Source organism: Mobula hypostoma, chromosome X1 (genome assembly GCF_963921235.1).
Source record: "Mobula hypostoma chromosome X1, sMobHyp1.1, whole genome shotgun sequence".
Taxonomy (NCBI): Eukaryota; Metazoa; Chordata; class Chondrichthyes; order Myliobatiformes; family Myliobatidae; genus Mobula; species Mobula hypostoma.
The window spans coordinates 5,737,628-5,759,820 of NC_086128.1; the positions used below are offsets into that span (position 1 = coordinate 5,737,628).

At 41.5% G+C, this 22,193-nt stretch overlaps 1 protein-coding gene across 1 annotated transcript in view; it reads left to right on the top strand.

The window, feature by feature from the left end:
• gosr2 (golgi SNAP receptor complex member 2) overlaps positions 1-22,193 on the top strand; it is an 81,000-nt gene that overhangs the window by 21,435 nt on the left and 37,372 nt on the right. Inside the window, exons 3-5 of the mRNA XM_063037040.1 lie at positions 2,953-3,061; positions 5,651-5,783; positions 14,775-14,915. Coding sequence (XP_062893110.1) covers positions 2,953-3,061; positions 5,651-5,783; positions 14,775-14,915 — 383 coding nt within the window. The remainder of the gene's footprint in view (positions 1-2,952; positions 3,062-5,650; positions 5,784-14,774; positions 14,916-22,193) is intronic.

The following is a 22,193-nucleotide window of genomic DNA, read 5'->3' on the forward strand; positions in this document are numbered from 1 at the left end:
GACTTAAAAGAAAATCTTACAATGGAAGATAATGGATTATTGAAGATAGAAATGTGCAGATACAGGTTGTGTACCTCTTATCCAAAATGCTTGGGGCCGATTAGTATTTTGAATTTTTTGGGATTTTGGAATATATAATGTATATATATAGCTTGGGATCGCCATCATTTCCGACTTTGAATTTCTGTGTTACTGATAAGCAGTCTTTGTCTTACACTTGTTCATCACACGTGTACTTAAGCAGTAAAAACTATTATGTACCATTAATATATAAAATATAATGTGTGCAGAGTAACAAATGCAACACCGCAGCATTGGGAGAATACCTAAATCAACTGCTGAACAACAACACACAATAGCAGGCTTTCAGTCTCCACCTATGATACCGTAATTTGATTAAAAGGTTACAGCACACTGTATTTGTACTTTACATTTTATAAGTTTTATGTAAGGTATAAAAACAATCAGCATTGTAGACTTGTTCTGGTGTTAGATTTTCATGATCAGTAGACACTTTAAAAATTTAATTCTGTGCCTTTTCTTAAATTTCTGCAACTGGTCTGCTGAATATTCACAATTACCTACAATTTTGTTCACCTTGATAGACTTTGGTTGCTTCATAAGCAGCATATAGTTACCGGCATATGTTCACTCCAATGCTGACGATGCACGATTGAGATCTTCATTTTTTTGCTTTATGCAGCATTTCTCTTTTTCATTAACTTCTGTTCATTACATATGTGGCTATATTTCATTTGGACTTTGACATTAAGAGTATCCAAGACATCTTAAGGAGCAAATCCTCAGAAAGATGGCATCCATTATTAAGGACCTTCATCACCCAGGGCATGCCCTCTTCTCACTGTTACCATCAGGGAGGAGGTACAGAAGCCTGAAGGCACACACTCAGCGATTCAGGAACAGCTTCTTCCCCTCTGCCATACGATTCCTAAATAGACACTGAACCCATGAACACTACCTCACTACATTTTTATTTCTATTTTTGCACTATTTTTAAGTTAACATATATACTTATTTACTTTTTTCTGTATTTATCATATATTGCATTGAACTGATGCCACTATTAACAAATTTCACGACGTATGCCAGTGATATTTAGCCTGATTCTGGTTTTAATGTGAGGTCACTTCTCAAAACTGTCTTGGGTGCACGTGGGAACCTTCACTGCATCTAATGTAAATTTCCCACTTGTGACATCATGCCAGTGCTCAAAAATAAATTCAGATTTCGGAAGTTTTTGGATTTTGTAGTCTTGGATAAGGGATACTCAAGCTGTAATACTTTATGGCTGGCTACAGGATTGTTTAGATATACTTATATTATAAAAAGTGTGCCCTGCCTGATTCTAGCTTAGCCCCAAACTCAGAACAAACATGACTGACTACACCAATGTGACATTTCCTTTTGGAAGCAAAATATAACAAATGCTGGAAATGGACAAATGGTCTTCAACCTGAAAGGTTAACTCTCCTTATCTTTCAGCATTTTGTTTTCTTTCTCTGTTCAATTTTCTGCGGTTCTGTAAAGGATAACACCAGTTTCTCCGATCTATCGGAAATGAAATCTCTCATTCTTGGGAAAAAAATTTTTCTGTACACTCTACAAAGGATTCAAATAAATTCAGAATTTATTGCGATACTCTAGCTTGGCCACATCTGTCTTGGATGCAGCTCCAATATGACCCGTTTTTGTACCCAATGTACTCCAGGATCTCACATACTTCACTGATTGCTTCCCCAAAATATCAAAAATAAAGTTGTGTTCTCACTCGTCCTGGGGAAACCTACTGTCTACCATCCTTCTGTTTATGTGTCTCTCTGCTATTGCCTGTAGCTAATTTCTCATCCTTTGATTATATTTTAATTCTATTGGTCTCAATGTTATTAAGCAGCCTTTTATGCAGACCTTTGTCAATTATCTTCAGAAAATCCTTAGAGAAAGATTTCCTTCATTATCCTTTCTCTTACCTCCTTATAATTTAAAATGATTTGCCTTTACCAAATTATGCTAACAACTTGGATTTCTCCCAGATTCCTAATTGTCCCCCTTGATTATAGGTTCCAAAAGTTCCAACACTGAAACCATATGGACCTGATAATTATGCGGCTGTAGGGTTTTTTTTTGTAACACAGCTTATTAGACTTTGCTTTTTTAAACTGTCGTTTGATGGTGTTGAAAATGATCTATTTGATCCCACGGTGATCACTTCTTGTTCACGTACAGTTGTTCAACACAACTTTCCCTTCACTATTTCCTTGTGTGAATCCACTCCCCTGCCCCAAGACCATGTGTCAGACCCAATCTTCATCTATTGTTCTTGTATGTGTGTATATTGCAGTAGGACTCACAGGGCATGAACTGGAGCTCTTGCCTGAAAATTTTCCACTCACCACATCCCATTCCCCTCTGCATTTAACTTTCATGACCTGCATCTTTACAGCCAATGAAGTACTTTTCATTTTACAGAGTTAGAAATGCAGTTGTCATTTTATGCAGAACAAGCTCCGAAACAGTGATTTGTAATGACCAGGTAAGTTGCAGAGATGTTGACAGAGAGATAAATATTGACTAGTCATTAAGTCCATTTACAAAGTAGAGGCATAGGGTTCTTTATGTCCAACACTTAAAGCAAAAGAAATCTTTGTTTAATGTCTTGTTAAAAGACAGCGCCTCTGAATGCAGCACCTCTTCAATCCTTGACTCGTAATGTCGGTCTTGGATTGTGTGCCTATATTTCTGGAGTGTAAAGTGTAACTGCATCCTAACCTGATTATTGCCAGTGGGTGATCAGCTGCCAGCATAAAAATATACAGCATATAGCATTGTAAGTGTAGAGATGGGTTCATATGTTGCTTGTCTATAATATTACCAGTGGAACTTGTATAATTCTCCCATTGTTTCAATAAGCTAACAATTTTGATGCTTCTGCAGTGGTGGAAAATGAAATCCAAGCCAGAATAGATCAAGTATTTAGCAGCTTGGAGCGGCTTGAAATATTGACTAGCAAGGAGCCACCAAACAGACGTCAGAATGCCAAGCTGTGAGTGTGATTAACGTTTTAATGTATATTCCTATTTATGTATTCAGATTAATGTTGAACATCTCCAAACAAAAATTCCCTAGACTTAAGCTAAATAAATTAATAAGTTGCATGAAGTTTGTTTTTATAGTTTGAGCTTCTGTTGCATTGTTGAGGTTCAAATATTTTATCAAAATTGGACCAAAGTAAATCAAAGGTTTCAAAGGTACATTTAATGTCAGAGAAATGTATACAATATACATCCTGAAATGCTTTTTCTTTGCAAAGATCCACGAAAACAGAGGAATGCCCCCAAAGAATGAATGACAGTTAAATGTTAGAACCCCAAACCAACCCCCCCAGCTCCTCCCTCTGAGAGTGAACAGTTATATCAATAGTGTCAATTGTGTGTGTTTGTGTTCAAAAAAGCAGTGATTTTTGTCATTGATAATTAGCGAGAAATAAGCAGCAAGACAATTCAGACCTGTTTTGCTCACTGTGGTTTCAAGCATTCAGGCTTGGAGATGCTAGAAATTGCCAGGAGTGAAATGTAAAACTATTTCACTATTTCAACAAGTTAGGAACTATGAAGAATTTGAAAGTATCGACAATCATCTTGAATGCTACAATGAAAAAGAAGATTTGGAGGATGCAATTGTTGAAGGCAGTCCATTATCTGCACTAGATGTCTATGTTGATTTTTAATTTAGGCAATTAAAAGAATATGACAGCATTGATATCTATTAGGAGCTAAGACACAGCTTTATGGCACTGTAGTAACTTTCGATAATGTTCTAATTTGATCTGAATTTCACTTAAATACGTTATTTGTTACTCAGCTAAACAGAAGTTTGTCTTTTTTTAAAATCTTTTAAACTATTTCCATGAAACTTCGGCTAATTCGGCTTCAGTCTAAGATCCCCTCATGTTTTAAGAAGGCAACGATAATCCCAGTGCTGAAGAAGAGCAAGGTGGCATGCCTGAATGACTATCGACCTGTGGCTCTGACATCAATTGCTATGAAGTGCTTCGAGAGATTGGTTATGGCACACATCAACCACAGCCTACCGGTGAACCTCGACGCTTTGCAATTCGCCTACCGGAGCAACAGGTCAATGGCAGATGGCATCTCCCTGGCCCTACGTTCCTCCTTAGAACACCTGGAGAATAAAGACGCATACGTAAGGCTCCTTTTCATTGACTACAACTCTGCCTTTAATACCATCATTCCAAATAAACTGATTCCTAAGCTCCGGAACCTGGGCCTTAGCACTCAGATCTGCAGCTGGATCTTCAACTTCCTCACAGACAGGACCCAGGCTGTAAAAATAGGGGACAAGCTCTCCTCTACAATCACTCTGAGCACTGGTGCCCCACAAGTCTGTGTACTCAGCCCCCTGCTGTACTCACTGTACACCCATGATTGTGTAGCCAAGTTTCCATCAAACTCAATATACAAGTTTGCTGATGACACCACAATTGTAGGCCATATCTCGGGTAATGATGAGTTTGAGTACAGAGAGGAAATTAAGAACCTGGTGGCATGGTGCGAAGACAATAACCTATCCCTCAACGTCAGCAAGACGAAGGAATTGGTTGTTGACTTCAGAAGGAGTAGCGGACCGCACAACCCAATTTACATCGATGGTGCGCAAGTGGAACAGGTCAAAAGTTTTAAGTTCCTTGGGGTCAATATCACAAATGACCTGACTTGGTCCAACCAAGCAGAGTTCACTGCCAAGAAGGCCCACCAGCGTCTTTACTTCCTGAGAAAACTAAAGAAATTTGGCCTGTCTTCCAAAAACCCTCACTAATTTTTATAGATGCACCGTAGAAAGCATTCTTCTAGGGTGCATCACAACCTGGTATGGAAGTTCTCCCGTCCAAGACCGAAAGGAGCTGCAGAAGATCGTGAACACGGTGCAGCACATCACACAAACCAATCTTCCATCCCTGGACTCACATTACACCGCATGCTGTCGGAGCAGTGCTGCTAGGATAATCAAGGACACGACCCACCCAGCCAACACACTTTTCGTCCCTCTTCCCTTCGGGAGAAGGTTCAGGAGCTTGAAGACTCGTACGGCCAGATTTGGGAACAGCTTCTTTCCAACTGTGATAAGACTGCTGAACGGATCCTGACCCGGATCTGGGACGTACTGTCCAAATATCCGGACCTGCCTCTCGGTTTTTTTGCACTACCTTACTTCCCATTTTTCTATTTTCTATTTTGATTTATAATTTAAATTTTTAATATTTACTAATTTTAACTATTTTTAATATTTAATATTTATAATCCAGGGAGTGTGAAGCGCAGAATCAAATATCGCTGTGATGATTGTACGTTCTAGTATCAATTGTTTGGCAACAATAAAGTATAAAGTATAATTGTGGCAGCCACTTAATTGGGCCAAAATGTACTGGTCCCGATGTATCCCTGTTAACTGGAATTGACTGCATATGTAGCTTCCAACCAGTTTATGTGTCCTAAATGTGCTCTGAAATCATTGTGATCAGTGGCCCACCACAAAAGTTTTTGCGCTGATATTTTTATAATGTCTGCCAGCCTCGGTTTTAAATAGCATTCAGTGCTTCCTTTCTCTCTTCTAGCCGAGTGGATCAACTGAAATATGATTGCCAGCACTTACAAACAGCTTTAAAGAATTTCCAGCACCGCCGCTATACACGCGAGCAACAGGATCGAGAGCGTGAGGAATTGTTGACGCGCACATTCACAACCAATGTAAGGATTTATCAGTGCTATCTGTACTGGTGAAAGTGGATGCTAATATTCATCATTGGAAAATTATGTGGTTCTCTACATGGGAATTACAATATTTTCAGTGTGGTATGGTGGAATTTGGATTTCTGAGTGTAAAATGTTGAATTAGAGTCGGGTGTCCTCTACCATAGTGGGTGGGCTGGGGTGGAGGAGAACAACATCTGGTGGCATGATTTCATTTAATGGTAAGCATGACAGCAGCGCATCACCCCTTGTACTGGAACAGCTAGTGGATAAATGAGAAGAAGGGAAATCTGCACATAACAAGACAAAACTCCTCTTCTTATTCGTCTTGTATATGGATCGTCAAATACGCTGGCAGAATATAGTATTAATGGTAAGACTCTTGGCAGTGTGGAGGATCAGAGGGATCTTGGGGTCCGAGTCCATAGGACGTTCAAAGCAGCTGCGCAGGTCGACCCTGTGGTTAAGACGGCATACGGTGCATTGGCCTTCATCGATCGTGGAATGGAATTTAGGAGCCGAGAGGTAATGTTGCAGCTATATAGGACGCTGGTCAGACCCCACTTGGGGTACTGTGCTCAGTTCTGGTCACCTCACTACAGGAAGGATGTGGAAACCGTAGAAGGGTGCAGAGGAGATTTACAAGGATGTTGCCTAGATTGGGGAGCATGCCTTATGAGAATAGGTTGAGTGAACTCGGCCTTTTCTCCTTGGAACGACAGAGGATGAGGGGTGACCTGATAGAGGTGTACAAGATGATGAGAGGCATTGATCGTGTGGATAGTCAGAGGCTTTTTTCCAGGGCTGGAATGGTTGCCACAAGAGGACACAGGTTTAAGGTGCTGGGGAGTAGGTACAGAGGAGATGTCAGCGGTAAGTTTTTTACTCAGAGAGTGGTGAGTGCGTGGAATGGGCTGCCGGCAATGGTGGTGGAGGCGGATACAATAGGGTCTTTCAAGAGACTCCTGGAGAGGTACATGGAGCTCAGAAAAATAGAGGGCTATGGGTAAGCCTAGTAATTTCTAAGGTAGGGACATATTCGGCACAACTTTGTGGGCCGAAGGGCCTGTATTGTGCTGTAGGTTTTCTATGTTTTTATTATGTTAAACTTTGGAAAGAAACTGCTGGGCAGCAGAACGCAATCTCACAAAATCAATGACACTTATGCATGGCGCAAACATTTATGACCTGTGGCTAGCTTTCTTGCAAAGGATGTTTCTTGCTGCGTGCTTGCCTTCAAATAGAAAATAGAGTTTTGTAATGTTGCAGTAGCTAATAAATATTTTCATTGGATTGTGATAAAGATGAGCAAGTTTTGGTAAAACAATTCATTTCCATTATTTTGCATTTTAAAGACATTTGTACTGATTGGCAGCTTATTTCAGGAAGTCATCTGTGCTTGTGCCTCGAAATTTATTTTTTCTTCCTAAATTATGTCTTCCCATCTACTATTGTGGACAAAGCCCTCGAGTGCATCCTTTCCTTTTCTCGCACCTCTGCTGTCAACCCCTTTTCTCCTGGGAAGACCAAGAACGAAGTTCTTTTGGTCCTCAACTCCCCCACAAAAACTTCCACATTCAATAGATCATCCTTTGTGAGATTCCATCAGCCATCAGACTCCATATCAAATTCTCCAACTTTAGGTTACTTGGTCTTTCTGTTTGCATCAGAATTGCAGTTCCTGCTTGCTGTCCTTTGGCTCAGTTTTTCTCTCCAATTAATATTGTTTGCCCTACTGAGCTACACCCACAGCCTCACTGTTAACAACCCATTACGCAGACAAAGAAGCATAACCTGATTCTAGCTGCTACATTAACTTATTTGGGCTCACTTTATTAGAGATATTTTCCCCTTTTTTCCAGCCTCATATCCCTCACCTTCTCTGCTACTCAGACTAGCTTGTTCTCTCTTTAAAAACGCAAACACGAGGAAATCTGCAGATGCTGGAAATTCAAGCGACACACATAAAAAAAATGCTGGTGAACGCAGCAGGCCAGGCAGCATCTATAGGAAGAGGTACAGTCGACGTTTCGGGCCGAGACCCTTCGTCAGGATTTTTTATGTGTGTTGCTTGTTCTCTCTTTTCCTGTTATGGCTCAGACTTGAAATGTTAACTGTATTTTCTTCAGGCTGTCATGAGTATCTTCAGCATTTTGTATTTGGGTTGTGGGGAATCTTAAAACCAATAAACTGTGGAAGCACATGGGACTGGGAGAATTTAACGAAGCAGAGCCAATGGTAGTTTGTTACAGGCATGTTTGACTAATCTGTGAATTTTTGGAGGTTATGGAACAAAGTTGAAGAGAATGCTGTGGATGTTGTCTACAGAGGTCTTAAACAGCCAGTCAGTTAACTAAATTGAACAAATAGCTCAAGAGCAGCTGGAAACTGAGTCAAGGATGGAAGCCGAGAGCAGTGGTAACTAGTTTTTCGGACAAAATGGTAGTATTTACTCAACACACATCAAAGTTGCTGGTGAACGCAGCAGGCCAGGCAGCATCTCTAGGAAGAGGTACAGTCGATGTTTCAGGCCGAGACCCTTTGTCTGAAACGTCGACTGTACCTCTCCTAGAGATGCTGCCTGGCCTGCTGCGTTCACCAGCAACTTTGATGTGTGTTGCTTGGATTTCCAGCGTCTGCAGAATTCCTGTTGTTTGGTAGTATTTACTTGTGTGTTCTTTAGAGGATTAGTGCTGAGAGCACTGTTGCTTTAGGTATGGGTACTGTTAAAATATCTGTATCTGCAGAGCAAGCAAAGCTGAGTTGTAAACTGAAGGAGTGTAATAGATTTCAGGAAGACACTGGTAGGCCATCTGAATAGACAGGTGCATGGGAATTTAAATTTCATACTTCAGTGGGTGAAATGATGTCTTCTCGTAGAATAATGCGAGACGATATAGCCCAAATAATATGGGTATAAAGGGATGCATGGTAACAGGGTATTCATGAAAATGGCAAGGCACATCGAAAAATCAGTTGGAGTGCCACCTGGTATTCATTAATAGATGTATTGAGAAGTAAAGAGGGAATGTTATGTTAAACCTGGTCAGGCCACACCGAGAATATTTTGTCCAAATCTGGTGACTGCACTTTGGAAGGATGTGAAAGCCCTAGAAAGACAGAGTGCAGAAAGCATTTAGATGAATGTTTCCGGGGAAGAGAAATCTTAGCCACAAGGTTAGACTGAAGAAGCTGAATCTTTCATTGAGTCAAGAAGTTGGGAGCATGTTTGAAAAAAGTGTGCAGGATCTTAACTATCTAAGAAATGGAGAGAGGCTCTTCCCATTATTAGATAGGTCTGAGCCTGACTCTTTGAGGAAAAGATAGATGTATATTATAGGGAAAGAAGAACTCATTCATTATGTGCTGTATTGTATAATGTGGGCAATCATGGTCTATCATGACCATGATTGTTCTCGGCAAATTTTTCTACTGAAGTGGTTTGCCATTGCCTTCTGGGCAGTGTCGTTACAAGACAGGTAAACCCAGCCATTATCAATACTCTTCAGAGATTGTCTGCCTGGCGTCAGTGTTTGCATGACCAGGACTTGTGATATGCGCCAGCTGCTCATACGACCATCCACCACCTGCTCCCATGGCTTCATGTGAGTTTGACTGGGGGGCTAAGCGGGTGCTACACCTTGCCCAAGGGTGACCTGCAGGCTAGCAAAGTGAAGGAGCACCTTACACCTCCTTTGGTGGAGGTGTATCTCCACTCCACCACCCAGAGAAGAACTCACTCATCATAATTAACATTTGAGTTGCTTGTAAGATAAATGGAAACAAAGCTAATAAAGCATTCCAAAGGGGATTCGATAGGCATTTGAAAGAGAATAATTTACAGAGTAATAAGGAAAGAATGTGCCAGTGGAACTGATTTGAAGTTTAGTTAGCAGCTGGCACAGATTAGATGGGCCAAATGGCCTCTTGCTAACCTGTGTCTGCATGCTTAATTGCACACTTCTGATTTGGAAATACATTTCCATTTCTTTGTTCCATTGGATCTGAAACCCTAGCACTCTTTTTTTATATATAGTCGTGGAGTGAGTACCTTAAGAAGAATTGCAGCAGTTCAAGAAAGCAGCTCATCACACCTGCTAAAAGGCAATTGAATTCAGACAATAAAGGCTAACCGTGCCAATAAGTTCCTGTTCAGTAAATTAAAAGCTGCAGAGAATGGTTGTGCAGCAAGGTCTTGACCTTCCGCACTGTTTGACCATAAGACATAGGAGCAGATATTAGGCCATTTGACCTGTCAATTCTACTCCATCATTTCACTATGGTTGATCCATTTCCCTCTCACCCCCAATCTCCTGCCTTCTCCCCATATCCCTTCATATCCTGACTAATCAAGAATATATCAACCTCTGCCTTAAATACACCCAGTAACGTGGCCTCGGCAGCCGCCTGTGGCAACAAATTCCACCGATTCACCTCTCTCTGGCTAAAGAAATTTCTCCTCCTCTCCATTCTGAATGAACGTCCTTCTATTCTGAGGCTATGTTCTCTGGTCTTTGGCTCCCCCACCACAGGAAACATCCTCTCCAAATCTACTCTATAGAGACCTTTCAATGTTCAATAGGTTTCAGTGAGATCCCCCTCATTGTTCTGAATTCTAGTGAGTACAGGCCCAGAGCCTGACTCTGCAGAGTCATGGAGGCACACAGCGTAGAAGAAGCTGAGTCCAAAGCACCTTTACCAGATTGCTTTACTTAGTTTGGCTGTCCATCATCTCACCCTTGCTGTGAAATCTGCTGTTTGTTATTGAGGACTTCTAATTACGATAGAAAAGGGTGTAGGTGCTTACCAAACCGCTGACCGAACTTGCATGTTTAGAACAGGATGAAATGGATTGTAAGTGTATCCAGCTGGGAGAATGATGGCTGCAGTGGGACGAGATTAAAAAAAAAACTAGCTGTAGGGAAAATTCTATATAACAGTGAGGTCATTGTGAACACGGATGCTTAGCATCTCATGAGGAACACATCTGTGAATGCTTCCCTTTTGTTTGGTGGGTGGTGTACTCTCACTGCTTCTATCATGCCTTCCTCCACATAATTCAGTTGTCAACCTTAGTTATTTTGACAATCCTTACTATCTGTTGAAATTGTGAACCGTGGGTTTAATTTTTCTTTTGCCCAAGCCGAACAACGAGGAGCACAGAAACTACTGCTTCCACTGTTAAAGTGACAAGGCCATGAACGTCAGTTGTTGAAGCAATGTTATTGTCTTTTAATGTCAGATTCTATGCTTTTTTTTACTGAGGCCTAGAATTAGAATACTTCAATACCCAGTTACTGTCTCCATAAAAGGAAGAGGTAACCTGTTGTGAATTAAGAGCTCTATCAGTGCAGTTTGCAAAACTATTGCTGTGTCTGTACTTCCTGGTACTCATTTCACAAGCTATCAAGTGGCAAAACTAAAATATTAGAAACGTATAGAAACATAGAAAACCTACAGCACAATACAGGTCCTTCGGCCCACAATGCTGTGCCAAACATGTACTTACTTTAGGAATTACCTAGGGTTACCCATAGCCCTATATTTTTCTAAGCTCCATGTACCTATCCAGGAGTCTCTTAAAAGACCCTATCGTATCCGCCTCTATCTCCGCCCCTGCCAGCCTATTCCACATACTTGCCACTCTCTGCGTTTATATAAAAAAAACAATCAAACAAACTCACCCCTGACATCTCCTCGGTACCTACTTCCAAGCACCTTAAAACTGTGCCCTCTCATGTGAGCCATTTCAGCCCTGGGAAAAAGCCTCTGACAATCCACACGATCAATACCTCTCATCATCTTATACAGCTGTATCAGGTCACCCCTCATCCTCTGCTGCTCCAAGGAGAAAAGGCCGAGTTCACTCAACCTATTCTAATAAGGCATGCTCCCCAATCCAGGCAACATCCTTGTAAATCTCCTCTGCACGCTTTCTATAGCTTCCACATCCTTCCTGTAGTGAGGCGACCAGAACTGAGCACAGTACTCCAAGTGGGGTCTGACCAGGGTCCTATGTTCTGTAGCTGCAACATTGCCTTTCGGCTCCTAAATTCAATCCCATGATTGATGAAGGCCAATGCACTGTATGCTTTCTTAACCACAGAGTCATCCTGCACAGCAGCCTTGAATGTCCGATGGACTCGGACCCCAAAATCCCTCTGATCCTCCCCACTACCAAGAGTCTTACCATTAATACTATATTCTGCCATCATATTTGACCTACCAAAATGAACCACCTCACACTTATCTGGGTTGAACTCCATCTGCCACTTCTCAGCCCAGTTTTGTATCCTATTGATGTCCCGCTGTAACCTCTGACAGCCCTCCACACTATCCACAACACCTCCAGCCTTTGTGTCATCAGCAAACTTACTAACCCATCCCTCCACTTCCTCATCCAGGTCATTTATAAAAATCACGAAGAGTAAGGGTCCCAGAACAGATCCCTGAGGCACACCACTGGTCACCGACCTCCATGCAGAATATGACCCATCTACAACCACTCTTTGCCTTCTGTGGGCAAGTAGTTCTGGATCCACTAAGCAATTTCCCCTTGGATCCCATGCCTCCTTACTTTCTCAATAAGCCTTGCATGGAGTATCTTGTCAAATGCCTTGCTGAAATCCATATACACTACATCTACTGCTCTTCCTTCATCAAGGTGTTTAGTCACATCCTCAAAAAATTCAATCAGGCTCGAAAGACATGACCTGCCTTTGTCAAAGGCAAGCTGACTATTCCTCATCATATTTTTGCCTCTCCAAATGTTCAGAAATGCTGCCTCTCAGGATCTTCTCCATTAACTTATGATCATCGAACTATATCTCCAGTTCCCTAAGGCCCTAAGGCAGTCCCTGAGGAGCTGCAGCTCAACGCACCTGGCGCAGATATGTCCATCTGGGAGGCTGGGGGTCTCCCATACTTCCCACATCTGACACCCAACGCAGAACACAGGCCTCACACACATCTTCCTTTCTGTATTCTACTGTATTGTTCTCATCCAATTGCAGGATTTACAGTATCACGATTTAGTATTTGCATAAAGTGCAAACAATTTGCACTCATTCTGCAACTATAGTGGTTTGGATGCTTTTTAAATAATTCAACCAAAACACTGAGCTTCCATTCTATGGCGTTAGGTCTCACCGAAGGCATTGTTAAGGATATCAAATCTGGTCATACTATTTAGGACACAAAGCAGACGGGTTGACACTACTGGTTTGCCGTCAGTAACTGCAGTGGGAAGTATACAATATTTTAGCATTGGTCACGGATAGCAGAAGGCCTGTTGGCCAGCACCACCATCCAGGCTCATGTGAAAAATGTTGGCTTACACAACACAACAGCCCCAAGGAATAAAAGGGTATGTACTGGTGTGATAATACTCTCTCATAAGAAAACCAACACACCTAGAGGACCTTTGATTCCTTTTGGTTAGTGGTTGGTGCGTGGAATGCACTGCCTGAGTCAGTGGTGGAGGCAGATACACTAGTGAAGTTTAAGAGACTACTAGACAGGTAAATGGAGGAATTTAAGGTGGGGGCTTATATGGGAGGCAGGGTTTGAGGGTCGGCACAACATTTTGGGCCGAAGGGCCCGTATTGTGCTATACTATTCTATGTTCTATAAGCCACATAATCCGGAAAATTGAAAGGCAAAATGGATTCCTAAGATACAATCAGATGGAAGCATATCTGGGTAGTCATTCAAGACAGATATGATCAAATAACTTGAAGGTGCAAGTACATGGACGCCACGGTAGTGTAGTGGTTAGCACGACACTTTTACAGCTGGGTAGAGTTCAGAGTTCAATTCTGACGTCATCTGCAAGGAGTTTGTACGTCCTCCCAGTGGAACGCGTGAGTTTTCTCTGAGAGCTCTGGTTTCCTCCCACAGTCCAAAGACATACCGGTTGGTAAGTTAATTGGGCATTGTAAATTGTCCCATAGATAGGCGAGAGTTGAATTGGGGAATTGCTGTGTGGTGTGGCTCGAAAGGCCAGAAGGACCTACGCCACACTGTATCTCAATAAATAAATACATCAACTCAACTTTTTAAAACAAAATAATTTTAGATGATTTTAGCCAATGACTAGTAACTTTGGTGTATAGCTCAATGTTACCCTGTACTCTAAATTATTGTTATATCTTTCCTTTTAATTGTTGAGCAAAGTTCCAGATGTTGCGTTATATCTTTTCCCAAGGGGAGTGGTGGCTTCATATAAAAAGGCAAACAGGAATAGTATATTACTGAATTATTTTACCACCAGGATTATTAAGTACCATTGAAATGTGGAGAACATAGATAAAAATAAAGTCTTAGTAAAATTCTACCACTGGCAGAACATGATGAACTTGATTTTACATTTTGAGTCTCGTTGTCCTGCTTTGTGGCAAATGTTCAGGGAATATTTGAGTGGAGTTCTACATAGGTACGTTCCAATGAGACAGGGAAAGGATGGTAGGGTACAGGAACCATTGTGTACAAAGGCTGTTGAAAATCTAGTCAAGAAGAAAAGAAAAGCTTACGAAAAGTTCAAAAAACTAGGTAATGATAGAGATCTAGAAGGTGATAAGGCTAACAGGAAGGAGTTTAAGAATGAAATTAGGAGAGCCAGAAGGGGCCATGAGAAGGCCTTGGCAAGCAGGATGGTTGAGTGGTGAATTCTGTTTCTAGAGAATATACTTTTAAAAAAAAAACTACTTAGACGAGTAAGTTTAGGATTGAAGAGCATTGCTGGAAATAACTTGATCATACGGTTCCAGATGATTAACATTCTGATCCAGGGATTTGAAGCTTGTGTTTACAATAATTTATTTTTGTGCCAGTCACTTAAGTGATAGTTCTAACAGAGGCTGATGAGTAAGTAGCCTGTAAGGAAAATTCCCTAATCAGTGTATGTGTCAAAAGTACTGAGCAGTAAAAAATATATTGATGCTGAGAAGGATCTGAATGGGTAATGAGGACCTCCCATTTCTTGTGCAGGATGCTGACACCTCAATAGCAATAGACGAGACCTTGCAGTTTAATACTTCTTTACACAATGCACACAAAGGAATGGATGATCTTCTGGGGAGCGGGTCCTCTATTCTCACTGGACTACGGGATCAGCGGATGACTCTCAAGGTGGGACATTACTAAGCTTGTGGAATCTCTGAAAAGACACCCTGTAACCCTTTTATTTTGTATTACCCTGTGCTGACTTCTTAAATTCAAATTATTTCATAACGAATATCTCCATTCATTGAATACAATTTTTAACATGACTGTGAGGCAAACATTTACAAATGGGCTGGTATGCTCTTGTATCTTCTTTACCACTTGATGTCATTAATCCATGGCATCTTGAATTTGTGGTTGTCTCCAGCTTCAGACTCTATTGGAGCAGACTTGATGGGCCAAATGGCCTATATCTTATCGTCTCCTGCTCCTATATCTTATAGTCAACTCAGTGCATGTGGAGTGTCATAACTTTGTCCAAAAAATGCCAACAAAATCATGTAGCAGAGAAATAACACTAGAAAAGCAGTACAGTGGTTCTATAGAAGTTTGTATAAAGGAGCTGTTTCCATGTTAGATACATGGGTTCTGACCAAACGAAAAATAGCTGGAGTTGCCTAGCACTTCAGAGCAAGGATGTTTATTAGGTGCGTCAAGAATCAAACTTACAAAAACTAGTGAAACTACTGAAAAGAAAGCTGCCAATATTTACCAAAGGTATCTACCAGAAAAGGCAATTTGTCCAGTGTGAACTCTTGGCAGCCTCGATCTCTCTCCCACTGAGAGTGATGAGTCCTGTTTATTCAGCACCAGGACATACCATCTTTAATCACCCACAGAGTTAACTTAAGACTACACATGAATTAGAATATGATGCACCCCACAATGTAGTTACAATCATATTACAAAATAAACAGAAGCACTTACCTTCAATACAGTATGCAAGCAACACTATACACGTTTACACATCCCCATTTCTAAAGAAATAGAATATTCCACAGTTTGTGGAGGGAAAGCCAAACCCTTTAGGACCCATTATGAACGTATGCCAAGGAAGACATTCAAGTGCACACAGTCAGTGCAACAACAGCAGAATGACAAGCCTGTGGGTGTTTGAAAGATTGTGTTTACTGAGCTCTCTCTGTCACACCCCACAAAATAGAATATAGCCTGTTTTCATGTAAATCCTGGTGACTTAAAAAAGGCCCACAACTAGAACACTTCACCATCTCTCATGCAAGGAACCAATTCTTCTTCAAGTAATCACGAGGAAATCTGCAGATGCTGGAAGTTAAAGCAGCACACATCAAAGTTGCTGGTGAACGCAGCAGGCCAGGCAGCATCTCTAGGAAGAGGTACAGTCAACGTTTCAGGCAGAGACCCTTTGTCAGGACTAACTGAAGGAAGAGTGAGTAAGGGATTTGAAAGTGGGAGGGGGAGATCCAAAATGATAGGAGAAGACAGGAGGGGGAGGGATGGAGCCAAGAGCTGGACAGGTGATTGGCAAAGGGGATATGAAAGGATCATGGGACAGGAGGTCCGGGAAGAAAGACAAGGGGGGGGGGGTGACCCAGAGGATGGGCAAGACGTATACACACATTCTTTCTCTCTCTCTCTCTCTCCTTTTTCACCCTCTGTCCCTCTCACTATACCCCTTGCCCATCCTCTGGGCTTCCCCCCTTCCCCTTTTCCTTCTCCCTGGGCCTCCCCCTCCTGTCTTCTCCTATCATTTTGGATCTCCCCCTCCCCTCCCACTTTCAAATCTCTTACTCACTCTTCCTTCAGTTAGTCCTGACGAAGGGTCTCGGCCTGAAACGTCGACTGTACCTCTTCTTAGAGATGCTGCCTGGCCTGCTGCGCTCACCAGCAACTTTGATGTGTGTTGCTCCTTCAAGTAATATCTAGCAGCATGCCTAGATTAGCAACAAGCTCATCTAAGAATGGGATACAGATCTGACAAAAGTGCTATAGCTAGAGCTTAAAGTCTAGTAATGAGTGGACTAAAGCAAATGTCCTCCGTTCAGGAAGGGTGAACAGTTAAACAACTGACAGGAGGAGGGAAGAAACTGGACATCCCTATTGATGGTGACGTGGGAGCTCACCACACAAATTCAAAGGAAAGGACTGAAGCAATTGTAGCTATCTTCATCCAGAAGTCCGATGATGTTGATCCGTATTTACTTGCTCTCCATGCCTTCATATTCTCTTGCCTCACAAAGTTGAAGCTGCTCATGTATTTCTAAACACTCAATTTGATTGTACATCGCTATTCTAAATCCTGTTGTTTTTGCACAATATTTACTGATGTTTTCTCATTGTCATGCTGTCAAAGAGGAAAATGGCAAAACCTAACTTTACAGTGCTTTGAAATCATTGTGTAAGCTGTTTTCAAATATACTTTTAAACTGTAATGCCTTTTTAAAAGAACAGTAGCTTCAAACACTTATATTTAATTTGCCATGTCAATTGCATTGAATTTTTGTTTTTATTTTTAAAAATGTATGTGCTGCACTTATTTTGATCTTTATTTCCACAGTGAATATTTCGTTAATGTCCCTGTAGAGTACCACACAATCTATTTAATTGATTTCCTCTATGTAGTGTAGGAATTTCCATTGCTCTGGGAAACCAATCCTTTCCATACAAAGGAAGTTTACCATGTTACCACAAATGGCAAGCACTCCATTTGTTTTCTGCCAAGGATCATTTTATTGAAGTCTTTTTTTGATGAAGAATGCTGTTCATTTATCAGGACCAGAATATTATCCACATGTGATGTTATTCACATCTCAAAGCACCTGGGCCTTTCTCAATGAAAAATAAGTCATCTCAACTATCAATCTTTGCCCATGACACAAGGGATCTGTAATAAGGAAAACTTTCACTTGTCCTGATTAATCTACCCATTGCTGTTTGATTATTTTACTGAAACCATAGTAAGAAGGCTCACCTGTGTAAAGATTAAATGGTGGTCAATCTGTCACTTCCGTTACTTAAACATTACCCTGTTTGTAACCTACAAGCATTTGCTACATTTATACCAAACGATAGGCAACATAGTTGCTTGGTTTCTAAATTGGACACCTTCAAAAGGTGATGCTTCAAACAGGTGGCATTCATTATTAAGGACCCCCATCACCCAGGTCGTGCCCTCTTCTCATTGCTACCATCTGGAAGGATGTACGGAAGCCTGAAGACACACACTGAATGATTCAGGAACAGCTTCTTCCCCTCTGCCATCTGATTTCTGAATGGACATTGAACCCATGAACACTATCTTAGTATTTTTCCCCTCTCTTTTTGCATGACTTATTTAATTTAATTTTATTGTAATTCAACACCTTTTATTATAAAATTTTGCAATATATTGCAGTCACAGGACAACAAATTTCATGACATTGCAAGTGATACTAAACCTGATTCTGATTCTGAAATTGTAAAACCCATAAATTGTTGCATGAAAAATGCTTAGAGATAGGGAGTCATCCAAAAAGAAAATGGGCCCTTTGATCCAATCTGTACCAGTCGCACCTTACCTCTTGCATTCCCATTAGTTCTTCCTCCTGCTCCAGTACTCTCCTTTCACCTACCTATACTTGGGGCAATTTACAGTAGCCAATTACTACCCAGCACAAGGGCAGGGTGGGGTGGGATGGTGGGGAGGAAGGTGGAAACCTAGAACAGGGAGGAGTGAGGTGAGAGAAAGAAAATCCACAAAGTCACAAATTCCCCACAGGCAACCAAAGATCACAATTAAACTGGGATGTCTAGAGCTGTGAAGCAGCAGCACTAGCCACTATCCTGAATTCTGCTGGGAGTAGGTGTTTATCATATTAGCGTACTCTCTCAAATACAAGTGTTGGAGGAAGACATGGGATGTTTCCGTTCAATAGGACTTGCATTGTGGCTAGGTGGCTGGAGCCTGTCCTTTGCCTATCATTTTCAGAGAGAAACTGCTGTCTACATGTCCGTCTGAGCAGTGGGTTAGAAACAAACAGCTGGATGAACTCAACAGATCAGGCAACATCTCTGGAGCGAAATAGACCATCTTAAGCTAACTGGGGTTCAAATTTCTTTTTGTTATTAGAAATCCCAAACAGCCTGTGAAGTTATTCTTTATGTGCTGGAGATTCAAGTGAGCAGCATGTCTTAGAATTTAAATCAGGGGTTCCCAACCTGGGGTTCACAGACCCCTCGGTTAATGTTAGGGATCCATGGCACAAAAAAGATTAGGAATCCCTGGGCTGGATGTTTTATTTAACTGTTCCTCATACTGTTATTTTATGGGGAAATTGTGGTGTGCAAGAATGGAAATGTTCCTTGGCCAGATGGAACATGAACTGACCATTTGAGAAGATAAGTGAATTAAGAAAGTTTATGATTAACAGCACTGGGTATACCTGAACCATGCATATTACAGCAGATTAAGAAGATGCCTCATCAGCATATTCTTAGTAACATTTACTGAGGGCATCTAAATGCCAGCTTTGCTCATGACTCCTGCTTTCTGCAAATGTAGAGGAAGATGTGATTTTTTTAATATTTAAATCTGTGATCAAATCAGTAAAAGACCCAGAAAGTGAATGTGTTCTTTCTCCATAATGTTTACTGTCAAATGAATTTGTCCAGTGAAGTGCTCTGGACACCTGCCCTGTGCCCTTTGCATGTTCCATTTATAAGCGAATGGAACAAGGTGCACATGACTGGATTGGTATGATTGCCTACCTACCTTCCTACCTTCCTTCCTTACCTTCCTTCCTTCCTTGCTTCCTTCCTTCCTTATGTGAACTGTGTACAATCATTTTATTTGAATGCAAAAGAAAAAAGGAGATAACATCTCTGAATTTCACGCTGGCCTGCAGATATCATAGTCAGAATTAATAATTGGATTTCCATACCTAAAAGGATAAGATCTAGCTCAAATTTCAGTCAGTTTTCATTCAATTATCAAGGTAATCTGTTACTTGGGGGCATTTTTATATAGCTGTTAACTTTAATTGGAAAGTTCAAGCTTGATTGATGAGACCTTATACTTATACCTTATACTTCTCAGTCTGTGTACTCAGCCCCCTGCTGTACTCACTGTACACCCATGATTGTACAGCCAAGTTTCCATCAAACTCAATATATAAGTTTGCTGATGACACCACAATTGTAGGCCTTATCTTGGGTAATGGTGAGTTTGCGTACAGAGAGGAAATTAAGAACCTGGTGGCATGGTGCGAAGACAATAACCTATCCCTCAACGTCAGCAAGAAGAAGGAATTGGTTATTGACTTCAGAAGGAGTAGCGGACCGCACGACCCAATTTACATCGGTGGTGTGCAAGTGGAACAGGTCAAAAGCTTTAAGTTCCTCGGGGTCAATATCACAAATGACCTGACTTGGTCGAGCCAAGCAGAGTTCACTGCCAAGAAGGCCCACCAGCACCTTTACTTCCTGAGAAAACTAAAGAAATTTGGCCTGTCCCATAAAACCCTCACTAATTTTTATAGGTGCACCGTAGAAAGCATTCTTCTAGGGTGCATCACAACCTGGTATGGAGGTTGTCCTGTCCAAGACCGAAAGAAGCTGCAGAAGATCATGAACACGGCGTAGCACATCACACAAACCAATCTTCCGTCCGTGGACTCACTTTACACCGCACGCTGTCGGAGCAGTGCTGCCAGGATAATCAAGGACACGACCCACCCAGCCAACAGACTTTTCGTCCCTCTTCCCTCCGGAAGAAGGTTCAGGAGCATGAAGACTCGTATGGCCAGATTTGGGAACAGCTTCTTTCCAACTGTGATAAGACTGCTGAATGGATCCTGACCCGGATCTGGGCTGTACCCTCTAAACATCCGGACCTGCCTCTCGGTTTTTTTTTGCACTACCTTACTTCCCATTTTTCTATTTTCTATTTATGATTTATAATTTAAATTTTTAATATTTACTAACTTTAACTTTTAAATATTTTAAATATTTAATATTTGTAATCCAGGGAGTGTGAAGTGCAGAATCAAGTATCGCTGTGATGATTGTACGTTCTAGTACCAATTGTTTGGCAACAATAAAGTATGAAGTAAAGTATATGTATGCCTTTCACTTTCTTTCCTAAGAATTATCCAGTTTAATAATGGGCTGTAAGCACTGGCCTGATGGTAGGGTTTCTTTTGGATGTTATATCTTTTTAAAAGTAAATATTTCACAGAAGACTTATAAGATTTAGGAGCAGAAGCAGGCCATTCAGCCCATCGTGTTTTCTCTGCCATTCAATCATGGGCTGATCCAATTCTTCCAGTCATCCCCACTCCCCTGCCTTCTCCCCATACCCTTTGATGCCCTGGCTATTCAAGAACTTGCCAAATGAAGCTAAGAAAAGATGTAATTCACAATCATAAAGATATTAGACCAGTATAAAAATGAAAATTCTAGATATAATGTAGATATAATGATATAATATCTAGATGTAATGAAGGCGTGGGATCCAGGGAAGTTTGGCCAGGTGGATTCAGAATTGGCTTGCCTGCAGAAGGCAGAGGGTGGTGGTGGAGGGAGTACATTCAGATTGGAGGGTTGTGACTAGTGGTGTCCCACAAGGATCTGTTCTGGGACCTCTACTTTTCGTGATTTTTATTAACAACCTGGATGTGGGGGTAGAAGGGTGGGTTGGCAAGTTTGCAGACGACACAAAGGTTGGTGGTGTTGTAGATAGTGTAGAGGATTGTCAAAGATTGCAGAGAGACATTGATAGGATGCAGAAGTGGGCTGAGAAGTGGCAGATGGAGTTCAACCCAGAGAAGTGTGAGGTGGTACACTTTGGAAGGACAAACTCCAAGGCAGAGTACAAAGTAAATGGCAGGATACTTGGTAGTGTGGAGGAGCAGAGGGATCTCGGGGTGCATGTCCACAGATCCCTGAAAGTTGCCTCACAGGTAGATAGGGTAGTTAAGAAAGCTTATGGGGTGTTAGCTTTCATAAGTCGAGGGATAGAGTTTAAGAGTCGCGATGTAATGATGCAGCTCTATAAAACTCTGGTTAGGCCGCACTTGGAGTAGTGTGACCAGTTCTGGTCGCCTTACTATATGAAGGATGTGGAAGCATTGGAAAGGGTACAGAGGAGATTTACCAGGATGCTGCCTGGTTTAGAGAGTATGGATTATGATCAGAGATTAAGGGAGCCTGGGCTTTACTCTTTGGGGAGAAGGAGGATGAGAGGAGACATGGCAGAGGTGTACAAAATAATAAGAGGAATAGATAGAGTGGATAGCCAGCGCCTCTTCCCCAGGGCACCACTGCTCAATACAAGAGGACATGGCTTTAAGGTAAGGGGTGGGAAGTTCAAGGGGGATATTAGAGGAAGGTTTTTTACTCAGAGAGTGGTGGGTGCGTGGAATGCACTGCCTGAGACAGTGGTGGAGG